We start from the raw sequence: 22,921 nt of genomic DNA, 5'->3' as shown, positions 1-22,921 counted from the left end.
TAATGACACATGCTGGTAACCTTCAAAGAACAGATTCAATATTTTCTAGAAATGTTCTTGCAACAACAGGTAAATGTTTGTTTTAAACGTTCTATAAATCATCAGCACGACTAGACAGTTTTTTGAGTTATGAGAACATTTGCTGCAAAAGTTCCCAGAATGCAATTTTCACACAGAACCATTTTTTGGTTTGCTGGACAGACTTAGATCCACATATACAACCAATCCTGTATCTGTTGACACTGTATAGTGTATTTTGGTGACACTGAGATAAAACTATGTCCTCTCATCACATCCATATCAATGATTTTTGAAAAAAAAACTATCACTGGAAAACTTTTTCAGGAAACATTTTTATTGAAACGATGAGACCATCTTGAGAGGATAAAATAATGTGGTTTGTAACACAGAAACACTCTTTACTTTCATACTTGGGAGAAAGAAATACAAAATCAGGAAATTACAACAAAAACACATGTTAAATAGTAGAAATAAAAGGACACATTCAAATGGGTGTCCGGCAAAGGCAGCAAGCTCCCCTAGCCGACAAAACCTGTCCCTGACGCAGGCTCGGAGAACACAGACAGAGGGGGATAATAGCCCAGTCTTTTCTTATATCCATCTAAGGCCGTGTCTAGACTTGACAGTTCACGCAGCTTTAGTATTCTGATCATGGAATTCTGATCATGGAATTCTGATCATGGAATTCTGATCAGGGAATTCTGATCAGGGAATTCCGAAAGTGTCATGTGTCTACACCTACAAATAAATGTGTCTTCCGTGTCCACATTGTGTCCGGATTCCCGTTTTTCCTGCGCTATATTCAAATGCCAGTATGCATTCTACAAACGGTGGAATAGGCTAAATATGATAATAACACAACAACAACTGATGGCAATAGCTAACTACTGTAGCTAACTAGCCAGCTAACCTTTGTAGCTAACTACTGTAGCTAACTAGCCAGCTAACCTCTGTAGCTAACTACTGTAGCTAACCAGCCAGCTAACCTCTGTAGCTAACTACTGTAGCTAACCAGCCAGCTAACCTCTGTAGCTAACTACTGTAGCTAACCAGCCAGCTAACCTCTGTAGCTAACTACTGTAGCTAACTAGCCAGCTAACCTCTGTAGCTAACTACTGTAGCTAACCAGCCAGCTAACCTCTGTAGCTAGCAAGCAACACTAAAGGGATTGCAAAAGGGTTTGCATAACACTAGCCAAACTAAAAAAAATAGCTATTCTAAATATTAGCTTGTTGGCTAGCATTTCTGAGGCCAGCAAACACGTTCCTCACACACTAACAATGTATGTCCTCCAACGTTATAATGAAAAAGGCGCCTCTCAATTTCAAAACAAGCTTTCTGGAGACTTATGAGAGGAGTGCTGATGACATCGCCCACTGTATGCACTTTCGGTAGCCTGATTGTGTCCAGACTGAGGAGAAATCCGCACACAATGCATCCCTGACCAACTCCTGAAGTGGTAACCAGATCTGAACACAATGCATCCCTGACCAACTCCTGAAGTGGTAACCAGATCTGAACACAATGCATCCCTGACCAACTCCTGAAGTGGTAACCAGATCTGAACACAATGCATCCCTGACCAACTCCTGAAGTGGTAACCAGATCTGAACACAATGCATCCCTGACCAACTCCCTGAAGTGGAACCAGATCTGGTAACCAGATCTGAACACAATGCATCCCTGACCAACTCCTGAAGTGGTAACCAGATCTGAACACAATGCATCCCTGACCAACTCCTGAAGTGGTAACCAGATCTGAACACAATGCATCCCTGACCAACTCCTGAAGTGGTAACCAGATCTGAACACAATGCATCCCTGACCAACTCCTGAAGTGGTAACCAGATCTGAACACAATGCATCCCTGACCAACTCCTGAAGTGGTAACCAGATCTGAACACAATGCATCCCTGACCAACTCCTGAAGTGGTAACCAGATCTGAACACAATCAGACCACAAAGAGACCCGTCTTTTCAATGCGACCTTCGTATTTCCGATAGCAGAAGTCACATGCAAGTGTCAAGTGTAGACATGACCTCAGGAAATATGCTTGAACACGAAATAAAACTATCCTAAAATAAACAAAACCATAAAATGTTTTAAAAAGTCCCAAAAGTAAACTTTTAACATCTTTCAGGCGAAATCTCATGAACACGATCCAACTGACAACTGAACACTCTTTGACCTCTCAAGCCACACAAAACAAAAAATGGAACTTGGCATCACAATGATTCGACTTTAAAAATTCCATTTTCTAGTTCATCAAAAATCCTAGCAACTTATAACACATTATGCAAATACTGTTGTGAAAAAAAAAAAAAAAAAGAAGTAAAACCAAATAACTAATTATTAAAACAACATCTTCTTTGGTCAAGATTATTTGCTTTTCAAAGATATAAAACTTGATTATGTTGCTCTTCACACATAGGGGTTATTGAGTTGATAGTCAGAATCTTGTGGTATTGTCAAACTGGGGTGTGTAATATAATAGCAGCTCCCAGCTGTGTTTGATCTGTGTAGCCGACTCCTATGGTCATTGTCATGGCTGGCATGCTATACAGCACAAACAAATATGGTACCAGGCTAGAAATATAGTGGATACAAATATACATTTCTCCATCATACAACATTCATTCATTTATAAAAAATGGTATTCATGTGAATTGTTGACCGCAGGTGATATCAGCTTGATGAATGCAAATGTTACTTCATCCATCCACTATCTCTGTCAATACACTGACTGGATTCTTTGTTTTGGTGTGAGACAAACTCCTGTCCGTGTTGGGCTTAATTCCAGTTCAATTCAGTAAATTCTGTAAAGTTTAACTGAAATTTCAAAATTCTCAAATTTCCCTTTTGAAAAGAATTGGAATTTCAGTTTACTCCCGGAACTGACTGAATTGATATGGAACTAGCCCCAACTCTGGAATCTCCTGTGACATCATCCCGTCTGATCTATCTGGAGGACCCATCAGTCCTCCCGTCTGATCTATCTGGAGGACCCATCAGTCCTCCCGTCTGATCTATCTGGAGGACCCATCAGTCCTCCCGTCTGATCTATCTGGAGGACCCATCAGTCCTCCCGTCTGATCTATCTGGAGGACATATCAGTCCTCCCATCTGATCTATCTGGAGGACCCATCAGTCCTCCCGTCTGATCTATCTGGAGGACCCATCAGTCCTCCCGTCTGATCTATCTGGAGGACCCATCAGTCCTCCCTTCTGATCTATCTGGAGGACATATCAGTCCTCCCATCTGATCTATCTGGAGGACCCATCAGTCCTCCAGTCTGATCTATCTGGAGGACCCATCAGTCCTCCCGTCTGATCTATCTGTAGGACCCATCAGTCCTCCCGTCTGATCTATCTGTAGGACCCATCAGTCCTCCCGTCTGATCTATCTGGAGGACCCATCAGTCCTCCCGTCTGATCTATCTGGAGGACCCATCAGTCCTCCCGTCTGATCTATCTGGAGGACATATCAGTCCTCCCATCTGATCTATCTGGAGGACCCATCAGTCCTCCCGTCTGATCTATCTGGAGGACATATCAGTCCTCCCATCTGATCTATCTGGAGGACCCATCAGTCCTCCCGTCTGATCTATCTGGAGGACCCATCAGTCCTCCAGTCTGATCTATCATCTATCTGAATCCCCCCATCTGAGGAAGTAGACAACTCTTTGGCATCTAATAGCACAGTGTCAACGCTGCATTTAGCATCAATGATCTACTGGACATAGAAGGCAAATGGAGAACACTCGTCTGAAAGACAGAGCACTAAAGCTTTCAACCAGATATAAAAACGTGTCTTGAAAATGTACAATAAGAATTGTATTCAACTCGATAATTCAATGAGAAATATACATACTTGGCACGGCAGCGAAATTATTCAGAGGACACTTACAATACTGTAGGGCTGTTATGTCGCGTGTTCCTACTCTTTCTTTGGTTCTCTGTATCTACAATCATCTGCAAAGCCCTTTTCCACGTAATAATAAGGCCATTTTAAAGCTTTTAAAAAGGTACGCTGTACTGCAAATGCCAGTTCAACGTTTAATTTTTTAGTTACTTGATCTTACTCAAATAGAGACTGGTGATACAGTATCTAATGCACTTCAATGTTAGAACTATACTGAAGAGGCTCGTCATTAAAAAAAAAACGTAAACACTTTTCCAACCTTACAAAAAAAAAAAAAATAATTCCAAAAAGGAATTTTCACAAATCTTCAAACTAAATTCAGCCTGTAACTATAACTCCTGCAGGTAAGACGACATGGCTTTGAAATATTTCCAACCCTCATTACCCTGAGTTGGGGAAAATAATACTGCACAATATACTCTTAAAAATGAGGTAGTAGTATAATACGGTACTTGCACAATATATTGTTATAAATGAGGTAGTACTATATATACAGAGTCAGAGTAACTGAGGTAGACAATCAGCAATGAGGAGGGTCACCAACCCTCTGCTTCAATGGAAGAAAACAAATCTCCTTAATTATAGAATGTATCACCAAGCAATATATTTCTACATTCTTTTGAACATTCATTGTTGGGTGAGCTTTGGTTTAGGACAGACATTAAGGACTGGTTTCCCGGACAAAGATTAAGCTTAGTTTTGTTAAAAAAAAATATTTAAAAAAATTAAAAACATGTAAAGCTCCTTCCAATGTCCAATCTTCACTGAACATGCTTATTAGGATCCCATAACATCCCTTTCACCAATTCATGACAAAGCATCATCTGTGTGGTGTTTCTTTCTTTGTTGTGCTCTTCTACACTGTTCAACCAATCCTGTAAATGTGGAGGAGGAGTTAAGATGGAATGTCGACTTGTTAACGTCCTAAAGCAGAAGTCTCTCTTTCCAGTTCCCCTGAAAACCGGAAGCATCCGGTTGTCACCGACCCCCGCTGAGGTTGGTGTCTAAGAAATCATCCCTAAAGACCTGACACAAAGACAAAAACCAGACAGACTGAAAATAAGACCAAAATGAAACAGGAAAACAACACCATTCATTACAAATATCTTGAGGTAGACCTGAAGCAAACACCCCTTTCCTCCTTAAAGCTTAAACTTCCTGATCCCTCTATGTAACTGTATGTTCCTTGCCCAAGGACCTATTTCAGGAGGCAAAGAAGCGAGAAAGGTGGGCTGCTTCAACTGAAAATAAGCCGCATTCAGGTTGGGTAACCTATCACCAGGACGAGCCTGCTGACTGGACCGTGGCCTGGGCAGGATAAACAGCTTCCTCAGCCGAGAGGGAACAGGGACGTGAGGGATGCTGGACCGTGGCCTGGGCAGGATAAACATTTTCCTCAGCCGAGAGGGAACAGGGATGCTGGACAGTGTCATGACCAGGCTGGTGGAGACCATGGTGGAGACGGTAGGGATGTCTTGGTGGCGTCACCTCAGATTCCACTTTAAAACCAGGCTTTTCTTCTTCTTCCTTCTCTGGAGTTGGACTGTCATCCAACTCCGACCCGAAGGACGGAGGCCTGGAGTTGCTCATCTCATTGCTTATCTCTTCGTTGGAGTAGAGACCAGAGTCTCCTGTCTCCCGACTTCCGTCACTGGTCTCAGTAGTTCCAGAGCTGTTTCCCTCACTGAAGCCCCCGGAGCTCTCCAAGTCCCCTAGTGGCCCGAACAGGATATGCAGGCTGGAGGGCTGGAGGGGAGGCGCACCTTCCTTCTCCTCGTAACACAGAACGGTCTTCCCTGCCTCGTACAGACGTGCTCTGTTCTCAGCCTAGAGATAAAGGAGAGGAGAGATATTTGTTGTATAACAACATTGTATAACAAATTACCAATACTCAATACTGTAAACTCCATGTTGAAGACTGGTATTTTAATAGCAGCAACATGATTTGGTTCATGTCTGAAGACCGACCTGGCTTGTACTTCTATTGTATCTCTCCCTCTTAAAAAAGTGCCATCTCTTACTGCGGTTGAAACCGCAGACCGGGCCGGCTCCTGTAATCATCAGGTTTGTCCCACCCTGAAAACAGAGAGAGAACCAGATTAGAGACAGATAAAGGCGTAGAGTACATTCAGAAAGTATTCAGACCCCTTTAGACTTTTTTCCACATTTTGTTACGTTACAGCCTTATTCTAAACTGGATTCAATAAATTAAAAAAATCCTCAGCAATCTACACACAATACCACATAATGACAAAGCGAAAAACAGATTTTTTCCCCCATTTTTTTCTTCAGATTTACATAAGTATTCAGACCCTTTGCTGTGAGACATGAAACTGAGCTCAGGTGCATCCTGTTTCCATTGATCATCCTTGAGATGTTTCTACAACTTGATTGGAGACCACCTGTGGTAAATTCAATTGTTTGGACATGATTTGGAAAGGCACACACCTGTCTATACAAGGTCCCTCAGTTGACAGTGCATGTCAGAGCAAAAACCAAGCCATGAGGTTGAAGGAATTGTCCGTAGAGCTCCAAGACAGGATTGTGTCGAAGGCACAGATCTGGGGAAGGGTACCAAAAATATTCTGCAGCACTGAAGGTCCCCAAGAACACCGTGGCCTCCATCATTCTTAAATGGCAGAAGTTTAGAACCACCAAGACTCTTCCTAGAGCTGTCCGCCAGGCCAAACTGATCAATCGGGGGAGAAGGGCCTTGGTCAGGGAGGTGACCAAGAACCTGATGGTCACTCTGATTGAGGTCCAGAGTTCATCTGTGAACATGGTTGTCCTTCTGGAAGTTTCTCCCATCTTTGCAGCACTCCACCAATCAGGCCTTTATGGTAGTGACCAGACGGAAGCCACTCCTCAGTAAAAGGCACATGACAGCCCTCTTGGAGTTTGCCAAAAGGCACCTAAAGGGCTCTCAGACCATGAGAAACAAAATTGAAACCAAGATTGAACTATTTGGCCTGAATGCCAAGCGTCACATCTCGAGGAAACCTGGCACCATCCCTACGGTGAAGCATGGTGGTGGCAGCATCATGCTGTGGTGATGTTTTTCAGCGGCAGGGACTGGGAGACTATTCAGGATTGAGAGAAAGATGAACAGAACAAAGTGCAGAGAGATCTTTGATGAAAACCTGCTCCAGAGCACTCAGGACCTCAGACTGGGGGCGAAGATTCACCTTCCAACAGGACAACCACCCTAAGCACACAGCCAAAAGACAACGCAGGAGTGGCTTCGGGACAAGTCTCTGAATGTCCGTGAGTGACACAACCAGAGCCCGGACTTGAACCCGATTTAATACATTTGCAAAAAAAAAAATTATTTGTCATTATGGGGTATTGTGATGTCATTATGGGGTATTGTGATGTCATTATGGGGTATTGTGATGTCATTATGGGGTATTGTTTGTAGGTTGATGAGGTTGATAAAATGTAATCCATTTTAGAATAACGCTGTAACCTAACAAAATGTGGAAAAAGTGTAAAGGGGTCTGAATACTTTCCCGAAGGCACAGTATATGGCATAAATACAGTCTCATACATACACACTCATGACCTGTGTCTGTGGAGTCATGTCTCACCTTGGCATCAATGAAGTGTGGTGCCATCATGGGCATCAGGGCCTCTATGTTCTCAGCCTGGTGTTCATTGGCCAGGGCCAAACCAGTATGTGGACCATGGGTTCCCTCACCGTTCACTACGTCCATGATCTTACAGATGGAAGATTTCCTATTGGAGCAAAGAGTAGAAGTTAGGGGACAATATAAAATAATATATTGGAAGAGAGTTCTTTCAAAAATGGCTGAAGCATTAGAATGAGTAAATGGACTATAGTCTGAAAAGGAGAAGAAGAAACAGAAGAAGAAGAAACAGAAGAAGGAGAAGAAGAAGAAACAGAAGAAAGAGAAGAAGAAGATACAGAAGAAGAAGATACAGAAGAAGAAGATACAGAAGAAGAAGATACAGAAGAAGAAGATACAGAAGAAGAAGAAACAGAAGAAGAAGAAAACAGAAGAAGAAGAAGAAGACAGAAGAAACAGAAGAAGAAGAAGAAGAAACAGAAGAAGAAGAAGAAACAGAAGAAGAAGAAACAGAAGAAACAGAAGAAAAGAAGAAAAGAAGAAGAAGAAGAAACAGAAGAAGAAGAAGAAACAGAAGAAGAAGAAACAGAAGAAGAAGAAGAAACAGAAGAAGAAGGATAAAAGAAGAAGAAGAAACAGAAGAAGAAGAAACAGAAGAAGAAGAAGAAACAGAAGAAGAAGAAGAAGGAGAAGAAGAAGAAACAGAAGAAGGAGAAGAAGAAGAAACAGAAGAAAGAGAAGAAGAAGAAACAGAAGAAAAAGAAGAAGCAGAAGAAGAAGATACAGAAGAAACAGAAGAAGAAGAAGAAGAAACAGAAGAAGAAACAGAAAAGAAGAAGAAGAAAGAAGAAGAAGAAGAAAAGAAAAGAAGAAACAGAAGAAGAAGAAACAGAAGAAGAAGAAGAAGAAGAAACAGAAGAAGAAGAAGAAGAAGAAACAGAAGAAGAAGAAACAGAAGAAGAAACAGAAGAAGAAAGAAGAAGACAGAAGAAGAAGAAGAAGAAGAAGAAGAAACAGAAGAAAAAGAAGAAGAAGAAAGAAGAAGAAGAAGAAACGGAGAAGAAGAAGATAAAGAAGAAAGAGAAGAAGAAGAAGAAGAAGATACAGAAGAGAAGAAGAAGGAGAAGAAGAAGAAGAAGAAGAAACAGAAGAAAGAGAAGAAGAAGGAGAAGAAGAAGAAACAGAAGAAAGAGAAGAAGGAGAAGAAGAAGATACAGAAGAAAGAGAAGAAGGAGAAGAAGAAGATACAGAAGAAGAAGAAACAGAAGAAACAGACGACTATTACTAAGATGGACATCGTGTAAATACCTGGATCTGCCTTTGCTGATGAGGATGATGGTCCACATCACTATACAGGCCAGAGCGATGCAGACCCCCACGATGATCCCGGTCATGGAATTCTGCTCCGTGTGGTACAGGCCGTCAGAGAACACTGGAAGACATGAGAAATCATGTCACACTGAGTAATCACATCAATTTAATAACTCTACCTACATGTACATATTACCTCGACACCGGTGCCCCCTGTATATAGCCTCCACATTGACTCTGTACCGGTAACCCCTGTATATAGCCTCCACATTGACTCTGTACTGGTACCCCTGTATATAACATTGACTCTGTACTGGTACCCCTGTATATAGCCTCCACATTGACTCTGTACTGGTACCCCTGTATATAGCCTCCTCATTGACTCTGGACTGGTACCCCCTTTGCTGATATAGCCACCACACTGACTCTGTCCCGGTAACCCCTGTATATAGCCTCCACATTGACTCTGTCACACTGGTAATCACCCTGTATATAGCCTCCACATGTGACTCTGTACCGGTAACCCCTGTATATAGCCTCCACATTGACTCTGTACCGGTAACCCCTGTATATAGCCTCCACATTGACTCTGTACCGTAACACCCTGTATATAGCCTCCACATTGACTCTGTACCGGTAACCCCTGTATATAGCCTCCACATTGACTCTGTACCGGTACACCCTGTATATAGCCTCCACATTGACTCTGTACCGTAACCCCTGTATATAGCCTCCACATTGACTCTGTACCGGTAACCCCTGTATATAGCCTCCACATTGACTCTGTACCGTAACACCCTGTATATAGCCACCACACTGACTCTGTACCGGTAACCCCTGTATATAGCCTCCACATTGACTCTGTACCGGTGCCCCCTGTATATAGCCTCCACATTGACTCTGTACCGGTAACCCCTGTATATAGCCTCCACATTGACTCTGTACCGTAACACCCTGTATATAGCCACCACACTGACTCTGTACCGGTAACCCCTGTATATAGCCTCCACATTGACTCTGTACCGTAACACCCTGTATATAGCCTCCACATTGACTCTGTACCGGTACCCCTGTATATAGCCACCACACTGACTCTGTACCGGTACCCCCTGTATATAGCCTCCACATTGACTCTGTACCGTAACACCCTGTATATAGCCTCCACATTGACTCTGTACCAGTACCCCTGTATATAGCCACCACACTGACTCTGTACCGGTACCCCTGTATATAGCCTCCACATTGACTCTGTACCAGTACCCCTGTATATAGCCTCCACATTGACTCTGTACCGGTACCCCCTGTATATAGCCTCCACACTGACTCTGTACCGGTACCCCCTGTATATAGCCTCCACATTGACTCTGTACCGGTAACCCCTGTATATAGCCTCCACATTGACTCTGTACCGTAACACCCTGTATATAGCCTCCACATTGACTCTGTACCGGTAACACCCCTGTATATAGCCTCCACATTGACTCTGTACCGTAACACCCTGTATATAGCCTCCACATTGACTCTGTACCGGTACCCCCTGTATATAGCCTCCACATTGACTCTGTACCGTAACACCCTGTATATAGCCTCCATTGACTCTTGACTCTGTATAGCCTCCACATTGACTCTGTACCGTAACCCCTGTATATAGCCTCCACATTGACTCTGTACCGTAACACCCTGTATATAGCCTCCACATTGACTCTGTACCGGTACCCCCTGTATATAGCCTCCACATTGACTCTGTACCGGTACCCCCTGTATATAGCCTCCACATTAACTCTGTACCGTAATACCCTGTATATAGCCTCCACATTGACTCTGTACCGTAATACCCTGTATATAGCCCTACAACCAGGTAAAGTAAGAGACTATATTATGTTTGTTGTCTCCAACTGCAGTATGTTCAAAGTCCAAGATATGACAGGTCCAATGTCTCTCCAGTCCAACAACACTACAACAAAACTCTCCAGTCCAACAACACTACAACAAAACTTACCAGTCCAACAACACTCTCCAGTCCAACAACACTGACCACTAGCCACAATACTAACGACAACTCTCCAGTCCAACAACACTACGACAACACTCTCCAGTCCAACAACACTACAACAAAACTCCAGTCCAACAACACTACGACAACACTCTCCAGTCCAACAACACTGACCACTAGTCCCACAATACTAACGACAACACTCTCCAGTCCAACAACACTACGACAACACTCTCCAGTCCAACAACACTGCGACAATACTCTCCAGTCCAACAATACTGACAACACTCTCCAGTCCAACAACACTCTCCAGTCAACAACAACACTCTCCAGTCCAACAACACTACGACAATACTAACCTGTGGTGTCTGAGGAGGAGCCGCTGCCTGAGTGCCTGGGGCTCTTCCCTCGGTGTCTAGACCCAGGCCCCAGGGCCAGCTCCACAGTAGTAGAGAAGGGCCCGTCTCCCACCTGGTTGGAGGCAGAGATCTTCACCAGGTAGACGTTACCAGGCTCCAGACGCTCCAGCAGGGCCATGGTGTTACTTCCTGTAGGGACAGCAGACAGGTTTCAGAGCGGACTGGAGTAGAATGCATCATAACACAGCCATTCCCAAAACCCCAGACACAAATCTGGGATGCACACTGGTCAGATACGTCAGAAAGGTTTAAATCTGCACTCAACGGACTCAAACACTCTGCTCTCAAAGCTTCTGCCCAAGCCTGTCTCCAGACCCTCCCCTTCCAAAAGGACCTCCTGTGTTTACAATTCCTCTGTAATATCTGGCTGTCTAACCATATCACTCATCCTCCCTCTGCAGTATCTGCCAGTATCTAGCTGTTCCACACACCCTCCCTCTGCAGTATCTGGCTGTCTAACCATCACATTCATCCTCCCTCTGCAGTATCTGCTAGTATCTGGCTGTTCCACTCACCCTCCCTCTGTAGTATATTCCGGTGTCTGGCTGATCCACTCACCCTCCCTCTGTAGTATCTTCCAGTATCTAGCTGTTCCACTCACCCTCCCTCTGCAGTGTCTGCCAGTATCTAGCTGTTCCACTCACCCTCCCTCTGCAGTGTCTGCCAGTATCTCGCTGTTCCACTCACCCTCCCCCTGCAGTGTCTGCCAGTATCTAGCTGTTCCACTCACCCTCCGTCTGCAGTGTCTGCCAGTATCTAGCTGTTCCACTCACCCTCCCTCTGCAGTGTCTGCCAGTCTCTAGCTGTTCCACTCACCCTCCCTCTGCAGTGTCTGCCAGTATCTAGCTGTTCCACTCACCCTCCCTCTGCAGTGTCTGCCAGTATCTAGCTGTTCCACTCACCCTCCCTCTGCAGTGTCTGCCAGTATCCGGCCAGCCAGGCCCTCTGTGAGGCGTACAGGATGGTGTAGTGCGTCACTGCCAGGTTGTTCTCCTCTGGTTCTCTCCAGGAAACCAGGGCTGTGCCGTCCTCAATCAGACTCACCCTCACACCTTCGGGAGGGTGGCTGGGCGCTGATGAACAGAAAAAGGGTCATTTAAATATCTTAATTAGCTTAAATGTATATTGGTCCGTCATCTAGTACAGTTGGCTTTGATTGGTGAATGTTATTGTGTGCACAAGGGTGCGCTGGTTCTCGCCCATCTCAAATAAAATAAAATTTTAAAAAGTTTATTGGTCGCCGTACAAAAACATTGTCAGGTGTTATAGCTGTGTTTTTGTATGCGACCAATAAACTTTGTGCAGCGTCATGCTTATGTTACTCAAACAGCGCCTGTAGAATGTTCTAGCAAATACAGAAATAATCCAAATACAAAACAACAACATGTCAGAATGAGTCCAACAACCGAGAGTAGATAAATCAGTGTGAACGCTGTCTGAATACACAATATAAATACCTGTTGTGTTCAGACAGTAGATCACTTGGAAGAAAATGGTATGTACAGTAGTAGGTATATTAGGATGAGCTAGAGTTGAGAATACAGTATATACATAAACAGTGAGTCAACAGCAGTATATATACACAGAATATGAGGTGACCGGTGTTCTATGTGTTCTATCTATATACATGGGGCATCAGTCTCAAGGTGCAGGGCAGAGAACCGGCCGGGAACATCTCAGAGTAGACTGGGAAGGAAGCTGTTGATGTCACTTAAAAAAAGTTAAATAGAGTCCTTCATAATGCATAGATCATGAAGGACTCTTTATCCTTGTTATCTTTGGGAAACGTGACATGATGCGTCAGAAGAGAATACGAGGTTTGTTTACCTGCTGGTAGAGTCCTCTGAAAGACAACCACGCTCCAGGGACTGGCCAGTTGGTCGACATGGAGACGCACCACTAACTCATAGCGAGTGTTGGGGTCCAGGCTCTGTATGAGCACACTCTGGTTGGTACTGACGAGGACAAAACAGACATCCCAGAATAAATATTAGCAATCGTGACAGGGTTCAATAAAAAAACACACTCCGTGTTCATAACAATGTTGCACTTCAGTCTCTTGTCAGAAGAGAAGTAAAGTGTAAAACTAAATCACCACATGCAATATCAATTTCCATGATCGGAAAAATGACAATGGAAATGGACAATAGCATAGTAGTAAAGTACACTGCAACATGTAGAAAGTGTTGGTCCCACGTTTCATGAGCTGAAATAAAAGACCCCAGAAATGTTCCATACACACAAAAAAACTTGTTTCTCTAAAATGTTGTGCACAAATGTGTTTACATCCCTGTTACTGAGCATTTCTCCTTTGCCAAGATAATCCATCCACCTGACAGGTGTGTCATATCAAGAAGCTGATTAAACAGCATGATTATTACACAGGTGCACCTTGTGCTGGGGGGACAATAAAAGGCCACTCTAAAATGTGCAGTTTTGTCACACAACACAATGCCACAGATGTCTCAAGTTTTGAGGGAGCGTTGCAACTGGCATGCTGACAGCAGGAATGTCCACCAGATCTGTTGCCAGAGAATTGAATGTTAATTTCTCTACCATAAGCCGCCTCCAACATAATTTTAGAGGATTTGACAGTACGTCCAAAAGGCCTCCCAACCACAGACTACATGTTTGGCGTCAAGTGGGCGAGTGGTTTGCGGATGTCAACGTTGTGAACAGAGAGCCCCATGGTGGCGGTGGGGGGTTGTGAACAGAGTGAACAGAGTGCCCCATGGTGGCGGTGGGGGGTTGTGAACAGAACAGAGTGCCCCGTGGTGGTGGAGGTGAACAGAGTACCCCGTGGGGGGTTGTGAACAGAGAGCCCCATGGTGGCGGTGGGGGGTTGTGAACAGAGTGCCCCGTGGTGGTGGTGGTGGAGGTGGGGGGTTGTGAACAGAGTGCCCCGTGGTGGTGGAGGGGTTGTGAACAGAGTGAACCCCGTGGTGGTGGAGGGGGGGGTTGTGAACAGAGTGCCCCGTGGTGGTGGTGGTGGAGGTGGTGGGGGGGTTGTGAACAGAGTGCCCCGTGGTGGTGGAGGTGGGGGGTTGTGGGGGGTTGTGAACAGAGTACCCCATGGTAGTGGTGGCGGGGGGGTTGTGAACAGAGTGCCCCGTGGTGGTGGTGGGGGGTTGTGAACAGAGTGCCCCGTGGTGGTGGTGGAGGTGGGGGTTTGTGAACAGAGTGCCCCGTGGTGGTGGAGGGGTTGTGAACAGAGTGCCCCGTGGTGGTGGTGGTGGAGGGGTTGGGGGGTGAACAGAGTGCCCCGTGGTGGTGGAGGTGGCGGGGGGGTTGTGAACAGAGTGCCCCGTGGTGGTGGTGGTGGCGGTGGCGGTGGGGGGTTGTGAACAGAGTGCCCCATGGTGGCAGGTGCCCGTGGTGGTGGCGGTGGGGGGTTGTGAACAGAGTGGGGGGTTGTGAACAGAGTGCCCGTGGTGGTGGTGGGGGGTTGTGAACATGCCCGTGGTGGTGGCAGTGGTGGTGGGGGGGTGAACAGAGTGCCCCGTGGTGGGGGGGTTGTGAACAGAGTGCCCCGTGGTGGTGGTGGAGGTGGCAGTGGGGGGTTGTGAACAGAGTGCCCCGTGGTGGTGGCGGTGGGGGGTTGTGAACAGAGTGCCCCGTGGTGGTGGAGTGTGTGAACAGGGGTGGGATGGTGGGGGGTTGTGAACAGAGTGCCACGTGGTGGTGGCGGTGGGGGGGGTTGTGAACAGAGTGCCACGTGGTGGTGGCGGTGGGGGGGTTGTGAACAGAGTGCCCCATGGTGGTGGAGGTGGGGCTATGGTATGAGCAGGCAATAAGCTACGGACAACGAACACAATTGCATTTTTTCCGATGGCAATTTGGAATGCACAAAACTACCGTGACGAGATCCTGAGCCCCATTTATTTTAAAGGTATCTGTGACCAACAGATGCATATCTTTATTCCCAGTCATGTGAAATCCATAGATTAGGACCTAATGAATGTATTTAAATGGACTGATTTCCTTATGCGAACTGTAACTCAGTAAAATCAATTAAATTGTTGCAATTCATATTTTTGTTCAGTATAATAATCTTGGTATTAATATAGTAGTAAAGTATTCTTCTTCCTCAACAGACTCCAGGATACAGGTATAAACATCATAAGTATCTTGTAGAAAGTGGAGGAAGGGGAGTGTTACGAAGGTAAACAATGGTATGTTTTGGTAGACAGAAGAGGCTCTTTGGTAAAAGGGATGAATTGGTAATCAAAAAGAAAGGAGGACCAAGGCACTCTTCATATAATTCATTATTATAATTATTCCTTTATTACTGATTAATTTGTAATAATTATTATTAATCAATTAATATAATTATTATTGATTAATTATTAAAATAATAAATGAATACAATTATTAATTATTAACCATTATACATATTCATTATTATTAATTAAGTATTGTAATTATTCATTCTTATTAATCAATTAATATAATTATTATTGATTAATTATTACAATAATTAATGAATACAATAATTAATGATTATAAGTATTAGTTATTATAATTATGAATTATTATTTGTTTGAATGATTAATGATTATATTTATTAATTATATGAAGAGTGCCTTGGTCCTCTTTTCTTATTGACGATCATAAGTATCTTGTAGATCACGAGCAGTTCTGTTGCAGAACATTGGTCATGAACTCACGTCTGTATGTAGCGTATGGCTGATGCATTCATCAGGCCCACAGGTGTACAGCGAGCTGTGTAGCTGACAGCCTTCCTAGAGGCGAAGGCAGGACGGCTCCAACGCAGGTACACCGTTGACGAGCTGTTAGCCACCGCACTCACATGGTCCGGGGCTGGAGGGGAGGCCACCGGGTGATCTCGTACAGCTACAAGACACACCCACACACAGATGGAAAACAAACAATTTGTCACAAAAACAAAATAACATTTCCTGTAGAAAATGCGTGCGATTGCTTCAAATGTCGAAGAAGTATTTTTATGGTAGTGGGAGATGTGTTGAATAGTGGGAGATCCTGTAGAAATCAGGAGGAACAGAAGCTGAAACAGATTTAACTGATTTTTCTGTTTACTTACACACACATCCTGGGGTGCTGAGTGTCTGGTCGGCCTGGTAACCATCTCCTACAAGGCTTAATGCCAACAGTTTCACATGGTACTTCCTCCTTGGTTCTGGAAAACAATAAATGGTAGATTAATAAATCATTTCTGTGGAAATATATATTATATTTTCTGTCTAACTGACCCACATTCGCGTTAAAAACATCAGTGTAAACAAAAGACACATCTGAAATGGCCATTATCAGTCAAAACATAAGAAATAAGAATAAATAAATGAAATAAATGAAAAGTTAACAGTTAAAGTACTAGCCCTTATGAGCTGGAGGGCAGACGACCTCTTGGTCTTAGCTGACCGTTCCCTACTCACACAGAGTTCAGTGTCGCCCCCCCCTTTTGACTTCAGAACAGCCTTAATTCGTCGAGGCGTTGGACTCTACAAGGTGTCGAAGGCGTTCCACAGGGATACTGGCCCATGTTGACTCCAATGATTCCCACAGTTGTGTCCAGTTGGCTGGATGTCCTTTGGGTGGTGGACCAGTCTTGATAAACACGGGGGAAACTGATGAGCGTGAAAAACCCAGAAGCGTTGCAGTTCTTGACACAAAATGGTGCGCCTGGCACCTACTTTTGCGCTTGCTAGATACTTAATGCTAAAATTATTCTATTTACATTTTATAGCCGATTTTGACACTAGAATCAATGTTTCTGACTCATATGCCGATGCCAGATCGGCCGTTTTCAAAATGAGAAGTTGATTTTTAGGGCCAATCGCTCTTTAAAAATGGTGCAATTCAATTCAGTGTCTTTCACTTGAAAACGCACCACACGCTAACCATCTCCTAAATCATGACGTATTTTAGGGGACCGTTAAGGATTTGTTTTATATCTTGGTGTGAAAGGTTAGGTTCTGGGTATTGACCAGTGGAAAGGGGAGGGGTGGTGTGTGTGTGTGTGTCCAGGCATGTTGTTGTGGTGATGGGGGGATGAAACCAGCAGACTTGGTGGGGGTCCTGGGGGCTAGGGGCTGGGGTGCGGGGCCAGAGGCAGCATTCAGCTGCTAGGACCCAAGGCCCCTGGGACAAGGGGGGGGGGGGGTTGACTAGTGTCAGGGGTCAGGCCAAGATAGAACAGAAGGAATCTGGGCTTCAGGACTGTGGGAGAGGAGAGAGTAGACCACTCTATGACATTTGAAATGTCTTTATTCTTTTGGAACTTCTGTGAGTGTAATGTTTACTGTTCATTATTATTGTTTATTTCACTTCTGTATATTATCTACCTCACTTGCTTTGGCAATGTTAACATATGTGTCCCATGCCAATAAAGCCCCTTGAATTGAATTGAGTAGAGTAGAGGGGAGGAGCCCCCTTTGTTTCCCTTTGTCGGGACCTTCTGTTCCACCTGACTGCCCCTCCAGCCTTCTATCTACCCTCCTCCTGACCACCCCTCCAGCCTTCTATCTACCCTCCTCCTGACCGCCCCTCCAGCCTTCTATCTACCCTCCTCCTGGCCGCCCCTCCAGCCTTTGATAACCCTCCTCCTGGCCGCCCCTCCAGCCTTCTATCTACCCTCCTCCTGGCCGCCCCTCCAGCCTTCTATCTACCCTCCTCCTGGCCGCCCCTCCAGCCTTCTATCTACCCTCCTCCTGGCCGCCCCTCCAGCCTTCTATCTACCCTCCACCTTAGACAGATATAGTATATACCATAGAAAGGGCTGTCCACTCAAATGACTCTTTCAATTTGGACACATATACACTGAGGGTACAAAACATTAAGAACACCTGCTCTCTCCATGACATAGACTGACCAGGTGAAAGCTATGATCCCTTATTGATGTCACTTGTTAAATCCACTTCAATCAGTGTAAGTGAAGGGGAGTAGGATTTTTAAGCCCTGAGACATTTTTTATTTTTTACCTTTATTTAACTAGGCAAGTCAGTTAAGAACAAATTCTTATTTTCAATGACGGCCTAGGACCAGTGGGTTAACTGCCTGTTCAGGGGCAGAACGACTCAATATTAAGAAGGTGTTCCTAATGTTTTGTACACTCAGTGTATCGAGAGGGTGTACTGACTGGACAGCCCCTGTCTTTACCCTTCAATTTGGAGGCATATATAGAAAGGATTGTCTCCCCTACTGCCACTATCTTACCCTTCAACATATAGGCTAACTTCCTTCTAGATACATCTATAAACTTCCTTCTAGATAAATCTATAAACGTCCTTCTAGATAAATCTATAAACGTCCTTCTAGATAAATCTATAAACTTCCTTCTAGATAAATCTATAAACTTCCTTCAAGATAAATCTATAAACTTCCTTCTAGATAAATCTATAAACGTCCTAGATAAATCTATAAACTTCCTTCTAGATAAATCTATAAACGTCCTTCTAGATAAATCTATAAACTTCCTTCTAGATAAATCTATAAACTTCCTTCAAGATAAATCTATAAACTTCCTTCTAGATAAATCTATAAACGTCCTAGATAAATCTATAAACTTCCTTCAAGATAAATCTATAAACTTCCTTCTAGATAAATCTATAAACTTCCTTCTAGATAAATCTATAAACTTCCTTCTAGATAAATCTATAAACTTCCTTCTAGATAAATCTATAAACTTCCTTCTAGATAAATCTATAAACTTCCTTCTAGGTAAATCTATACACTTCCTTCTAGGTAAATCTATACACTTCCTTCTAGGTAAATCTATTAACTTACTTCCAGATAAATCCTTTAACTGTTAAAAGCCTAGATTGAGTTCTAATCTAATGTATCTGACGGGGGCGGCAGGTAGAGAGACTTACAGTAGTGAGTCATTTAGCAGACTCTCTTATCCAGAGAGCCACTACAGTAGTGAGTCATTTAGCAGACTCTCTGATTCACTACAGTAGTGAGTCATTTAGCCGACTCTCTGATCCACTACAGTAGTGAGTCATTTAGCAGACTCTCTGATCCAGAGTCACTACAATAGTGAGTGCATACATTTTCATACTGGTCCCCCGTGGGAATCGAACCTACAGCCCTCGGACATCACAGAGGCCATTGTGAAATAGACAGACAGTGCAATTCTCTAATCCAAGTCCACTGTCTCAAGACCATAGGTCATAGGTCCTTTGTCCGTCTAGCTCTGGCCAGTCCCAGGGGGCCGTGGGGTGTGGTGGTAACCTCACCCCATCCTGCTGGAGATCGAGTGCTAGTCAAGGTGTCGGGGGTGAGCTCTGGCCCAGTGGCTATAGTACAATAGCCAGGGATAACGTATGCAAGCCAAGGATGAGATCCATGGGAAACAGTGGTGGGAAGAACATCTGGGCCCTGACCTCTGACCCCCTTGGAGGCTTTGCTGCTCACACAATGCTGGGAGAGGGAATGGAGAGACACTGGGGAGGGGACTGGACAGGGACTAAAGGAGCCTGGTCCCAGGTCTGTGTGTGCCGTCTTCACAACTCATACGGTCATCGTGATGCCAGAAGTGACAATGACCACAAAGAGTTGGTAAGACAGCACAAACAGGACCAGGACAGAGATGAAGAGGGGGGCTGGGGAGGAGAGGGGCGTCTGTTTTGGAAACAAGGGTCAGGCCGTACTGATGTTTTACAACTACACAGGGAGCCAGAAACTCCTCAGGCCACTGATGTTTCATTCTGTGTCCTCAAGCTGGAGTTCTATACCCACCTATACCCAATCTATATCTATACCCACCTACACCCAATCTATACCCCATCTACACTTACACCCACCTATACCCAATCTATACTTATACCCACCTTTACCCAATCTATATCTATACCCACCTATACCCAATCTATACTTACACCCACGTATACCCAATCTACACTTATACCCACCTATACCCAATCTATGTTTATACCCAATCTATATCTATACCCACCTATGCCCAATCAATGTCTATACCAATCTATATCTATAGCCACCTATACCCAATCTATACTTTCATCCACCTATACCCAATCCTTACTTATACCCAATCTATATCTATACCCAATCTATGTCTATATACAATCTGTATCTATACCCACCTATACCCAATCTATACTTACACCCACCTATACCCAATCTATGTCTATACCCAATCTATATATATACCCGCCTATACCCAATCTATACTTATAACCAGCTATACCCAATCTATATATATATACCCAATCTATACATATACCCACCTGTACCCAATCTATACCTATACCTGCCTATACCCAATCTATACATATACCCACCTATACTCAATCTATACCTATACCTGCCTATACCCAATCTATATCTATACCCACCTGCACCCAATCTATACCCCATCTACACTTACACCCACCTATACCCAATCTATACTTATACCCACCTTTACCCAATCTATATCTATACCCACCTATACCCAATCTATACTTACACCCACGTATACCCAATCTATACCCAATCTACACTTATACCCACCTATACCCAATCTACACTTATACCCACCTATACCCAATATATGTTTATACCCAATCTATATCTATACCCACCTATGCCCAATCAATGTCTATACCAATCTATATCTATAGCCACCTATACCCAATCTATACTTTCATCCACCTATACCCAATCCTTACTTATACCCAATCTATATCTATACCCAATCTATGTCTATATACAATCTATATCTATACCCACCTATACCCAATCTATATTTACACCCACCTATACCCAATCTATGTCTAATCTATATCTATACCCACCTATACCCAATCTATACTTTCATCCACCTATACCCAATCCTTACTTATACCCAATCTATATCTATACCCAATCTATGTCTATATACAATCTATATCTATACCCACCTATACCCAATCTATACTTACACCCACCTATACCCAATCTATGTCTAATCTATATCTATACCCACCTATACCCAATCTATACTTACACCCACCTATACCCAATCTATGTCTATACCCAATCTATATATATACCCACCTATACCCAATCTATACTTATAACCAGCTATACCCAATCTATATATATACCCAATCTATACATATACCCACCTGTACCCAATCTATACTTATACCCGCCTATACCCAATCTATACATATACCCACCTATACTCAATCTATACCTATACCTGCCTATACCCAATCTATATCTATACCCACCTGTACCCAATCTGTATCTATACCCACCTGTACCTAATCTATATCTATACCCGCCTATACCCAATCTATACCCACCTGTACCCAATCTATACCTATACCTGCCTATACCCAATCTATACCTATACCCAATCTATACCCACCTGTACCCAATCTATACCTATACCCACCTATACCCAATCTATACCTATACCCAATCTATACTTATACCCACCTATACCCAATCTATACCCATACCCAATCTATATCTATACTCAATCTATATCTATAACCACCTATACCCAATCTATAACCACCTATACCCAATCTATGTCTATACCCAACCATACCCTATCTATACCTATACCCAATCTATACCCGCCTATACCCAATCTATATCTATACCCAATCTATATCTATACCCACCTGTACCCAATCTATATCTATATAGGTATAGATTTGGTATAGGCGGGTATAAATTTAGATAGGTATAGATTGGGTACGGGTGGGTATAGGTATAGATTGGGTACGGGTGGGTATAGGTATAGATTGGGTACGGGTGGGTATAGGTATAGATTGGGTACGGGTGGGTATAGGTATAGATTGGGTACAGGTGGGTATAGGTATAGATTGGGTACAGGTATAGATTGGGTACGGGGTGGGTATAGGTATAGATTGGGTACGGGTGGGTATAGGTATAGATTGGGTACAGGTGGGTATAGGTATAGATTGGGTACAGGTGGGTATAGGTATAGATTGGGTACAGGTGGGTATAGGTATAGATTGGGTACAGGTGGGTATAGGTATAGATTGGGTACAGGTGGGTATAGGTATAGATTGGGTACAGGTGGGTATAGGTATAGATTGGGTATCTATACCTATACCCAATCTATACCTATACCCGATTGTACCCAATCTATACCCACGTGTACCCAATCTATACCCACTTGTACCCAATCTATACCTATACCTGCCTATACCCACTTAAACCCAATCTATATCTATACCCGTCTATAACCAACCTATACCCAATCTATACCTATACCCGCCTATACCCAATCTATCCCCAAATCTATATCTATACCCGCCTATACCCAATCTATACCTATACCCAATCTATACCTACTGTAACTATCACTCACCCAGGCCACTGATGGTGTATTCTGTGTCCTCAGGCTGGAGCTGGATGGAGGGCTGTTCTGGTTGGCCCTCCTCATGGTAACAGAGCCGGTAACCCTGGACGACCACAGAGCCTGGAGATGGCTGCCATCGAACCAAGATGGAGGTGCAGTTGAGAGGCTCCAGTTGCTGCAGCAGTGGGGCAGGTGGCACTGTGGGGACACAGGAAGGAGAGTCGGTATGAAGAGGATGATGAAGGACACAGGAAGGAGCGTCGGCATGAAGAGGATGATGAAGGACACAGGAAGGAGCGTCGGCATGAAGAGGATGATGAAGGACACAGGAAGGAGAGTCGGTATGAAGAGGATGATGAAGG

General features: G+C 44.0%; 1 protein-coding gene across 1 annotated transcript in view; it reads right to left on the bottom strand.

The window, feature by feature from the left end:
• Positions 1 to 1,682: 1,682 nt before the first annotated feature.
• LOC112219065 (protogenin B-like) overlaps positions 1,683 to 22,921 on the bottom strand; it is a 36,951-nt gene continuing 15,712 nt past the window's right edge. The window contains exons 11-20 of the mRNA XM_042301923.1: positions 22,569 to 22,757; positions 16,317 to 16,412; positions 15,922 to 16,108; positions 13,082 to 13,209; positions 12,157 to 12,327; positions 11,195 to 11,383; positions 8,840 to 8,963; positions 7,532 to 7,679; positions 5,913 to 6,020; positions 1,683 to 5,771 (exon numbers count right to left, since the gene is read on the bottom strand). Of these exons, the coding sequence (XP_042157857.1) occupies positions 5,220 to 5,771; positions 5,913 to 6,020; positions 7,532 to 7,679; positions 8,840 to 8,963; positions 11,195 to 11,383; positions 12,157 to 12,327; positions 13,082 to 13,209; positions 15,922 to 16,108; positions 16,317 to 16,412; positions 22,569 to 22,757 (1,892 nt within the window). The 3' untranslated portion in view covers positions 1,683 to 5,219. The remainder of the gene's footprint in view (positions 5,772 to 5,912; positions 6,021 to 7,531; positions 7,680 to 8,839; positions 8,964 to 11,194; positions 11,384 to 12,156; positions 12,328 to 13,081; positions 13,210 to 15,921; positions 16,109 to 16,316; positions 16,413 to 22,568; positions 22,758 to 22,921) is intronic.

Source organism: Oncorhynchus tshawytscha, linkage group LG19 (genome assembly GCF_018296145.1).
Source record: "Oncorhynchus tshawytscha isolate Ot180627B linkage group LG19, Otsh_v2.0, whole genome shotgun sequence".
Lineage (NCBI taxonomy): Eukaryota > Metazoa > Chordata > Actinopteri > Salmoniformes > Salmonidae > Oncorhynchus > Oncorhynchus tshawytscha.
Note: the sequence above shows the minus strand (reverse complement) of the source record. Positions and strands in the feature narration are given on the sequence as shown.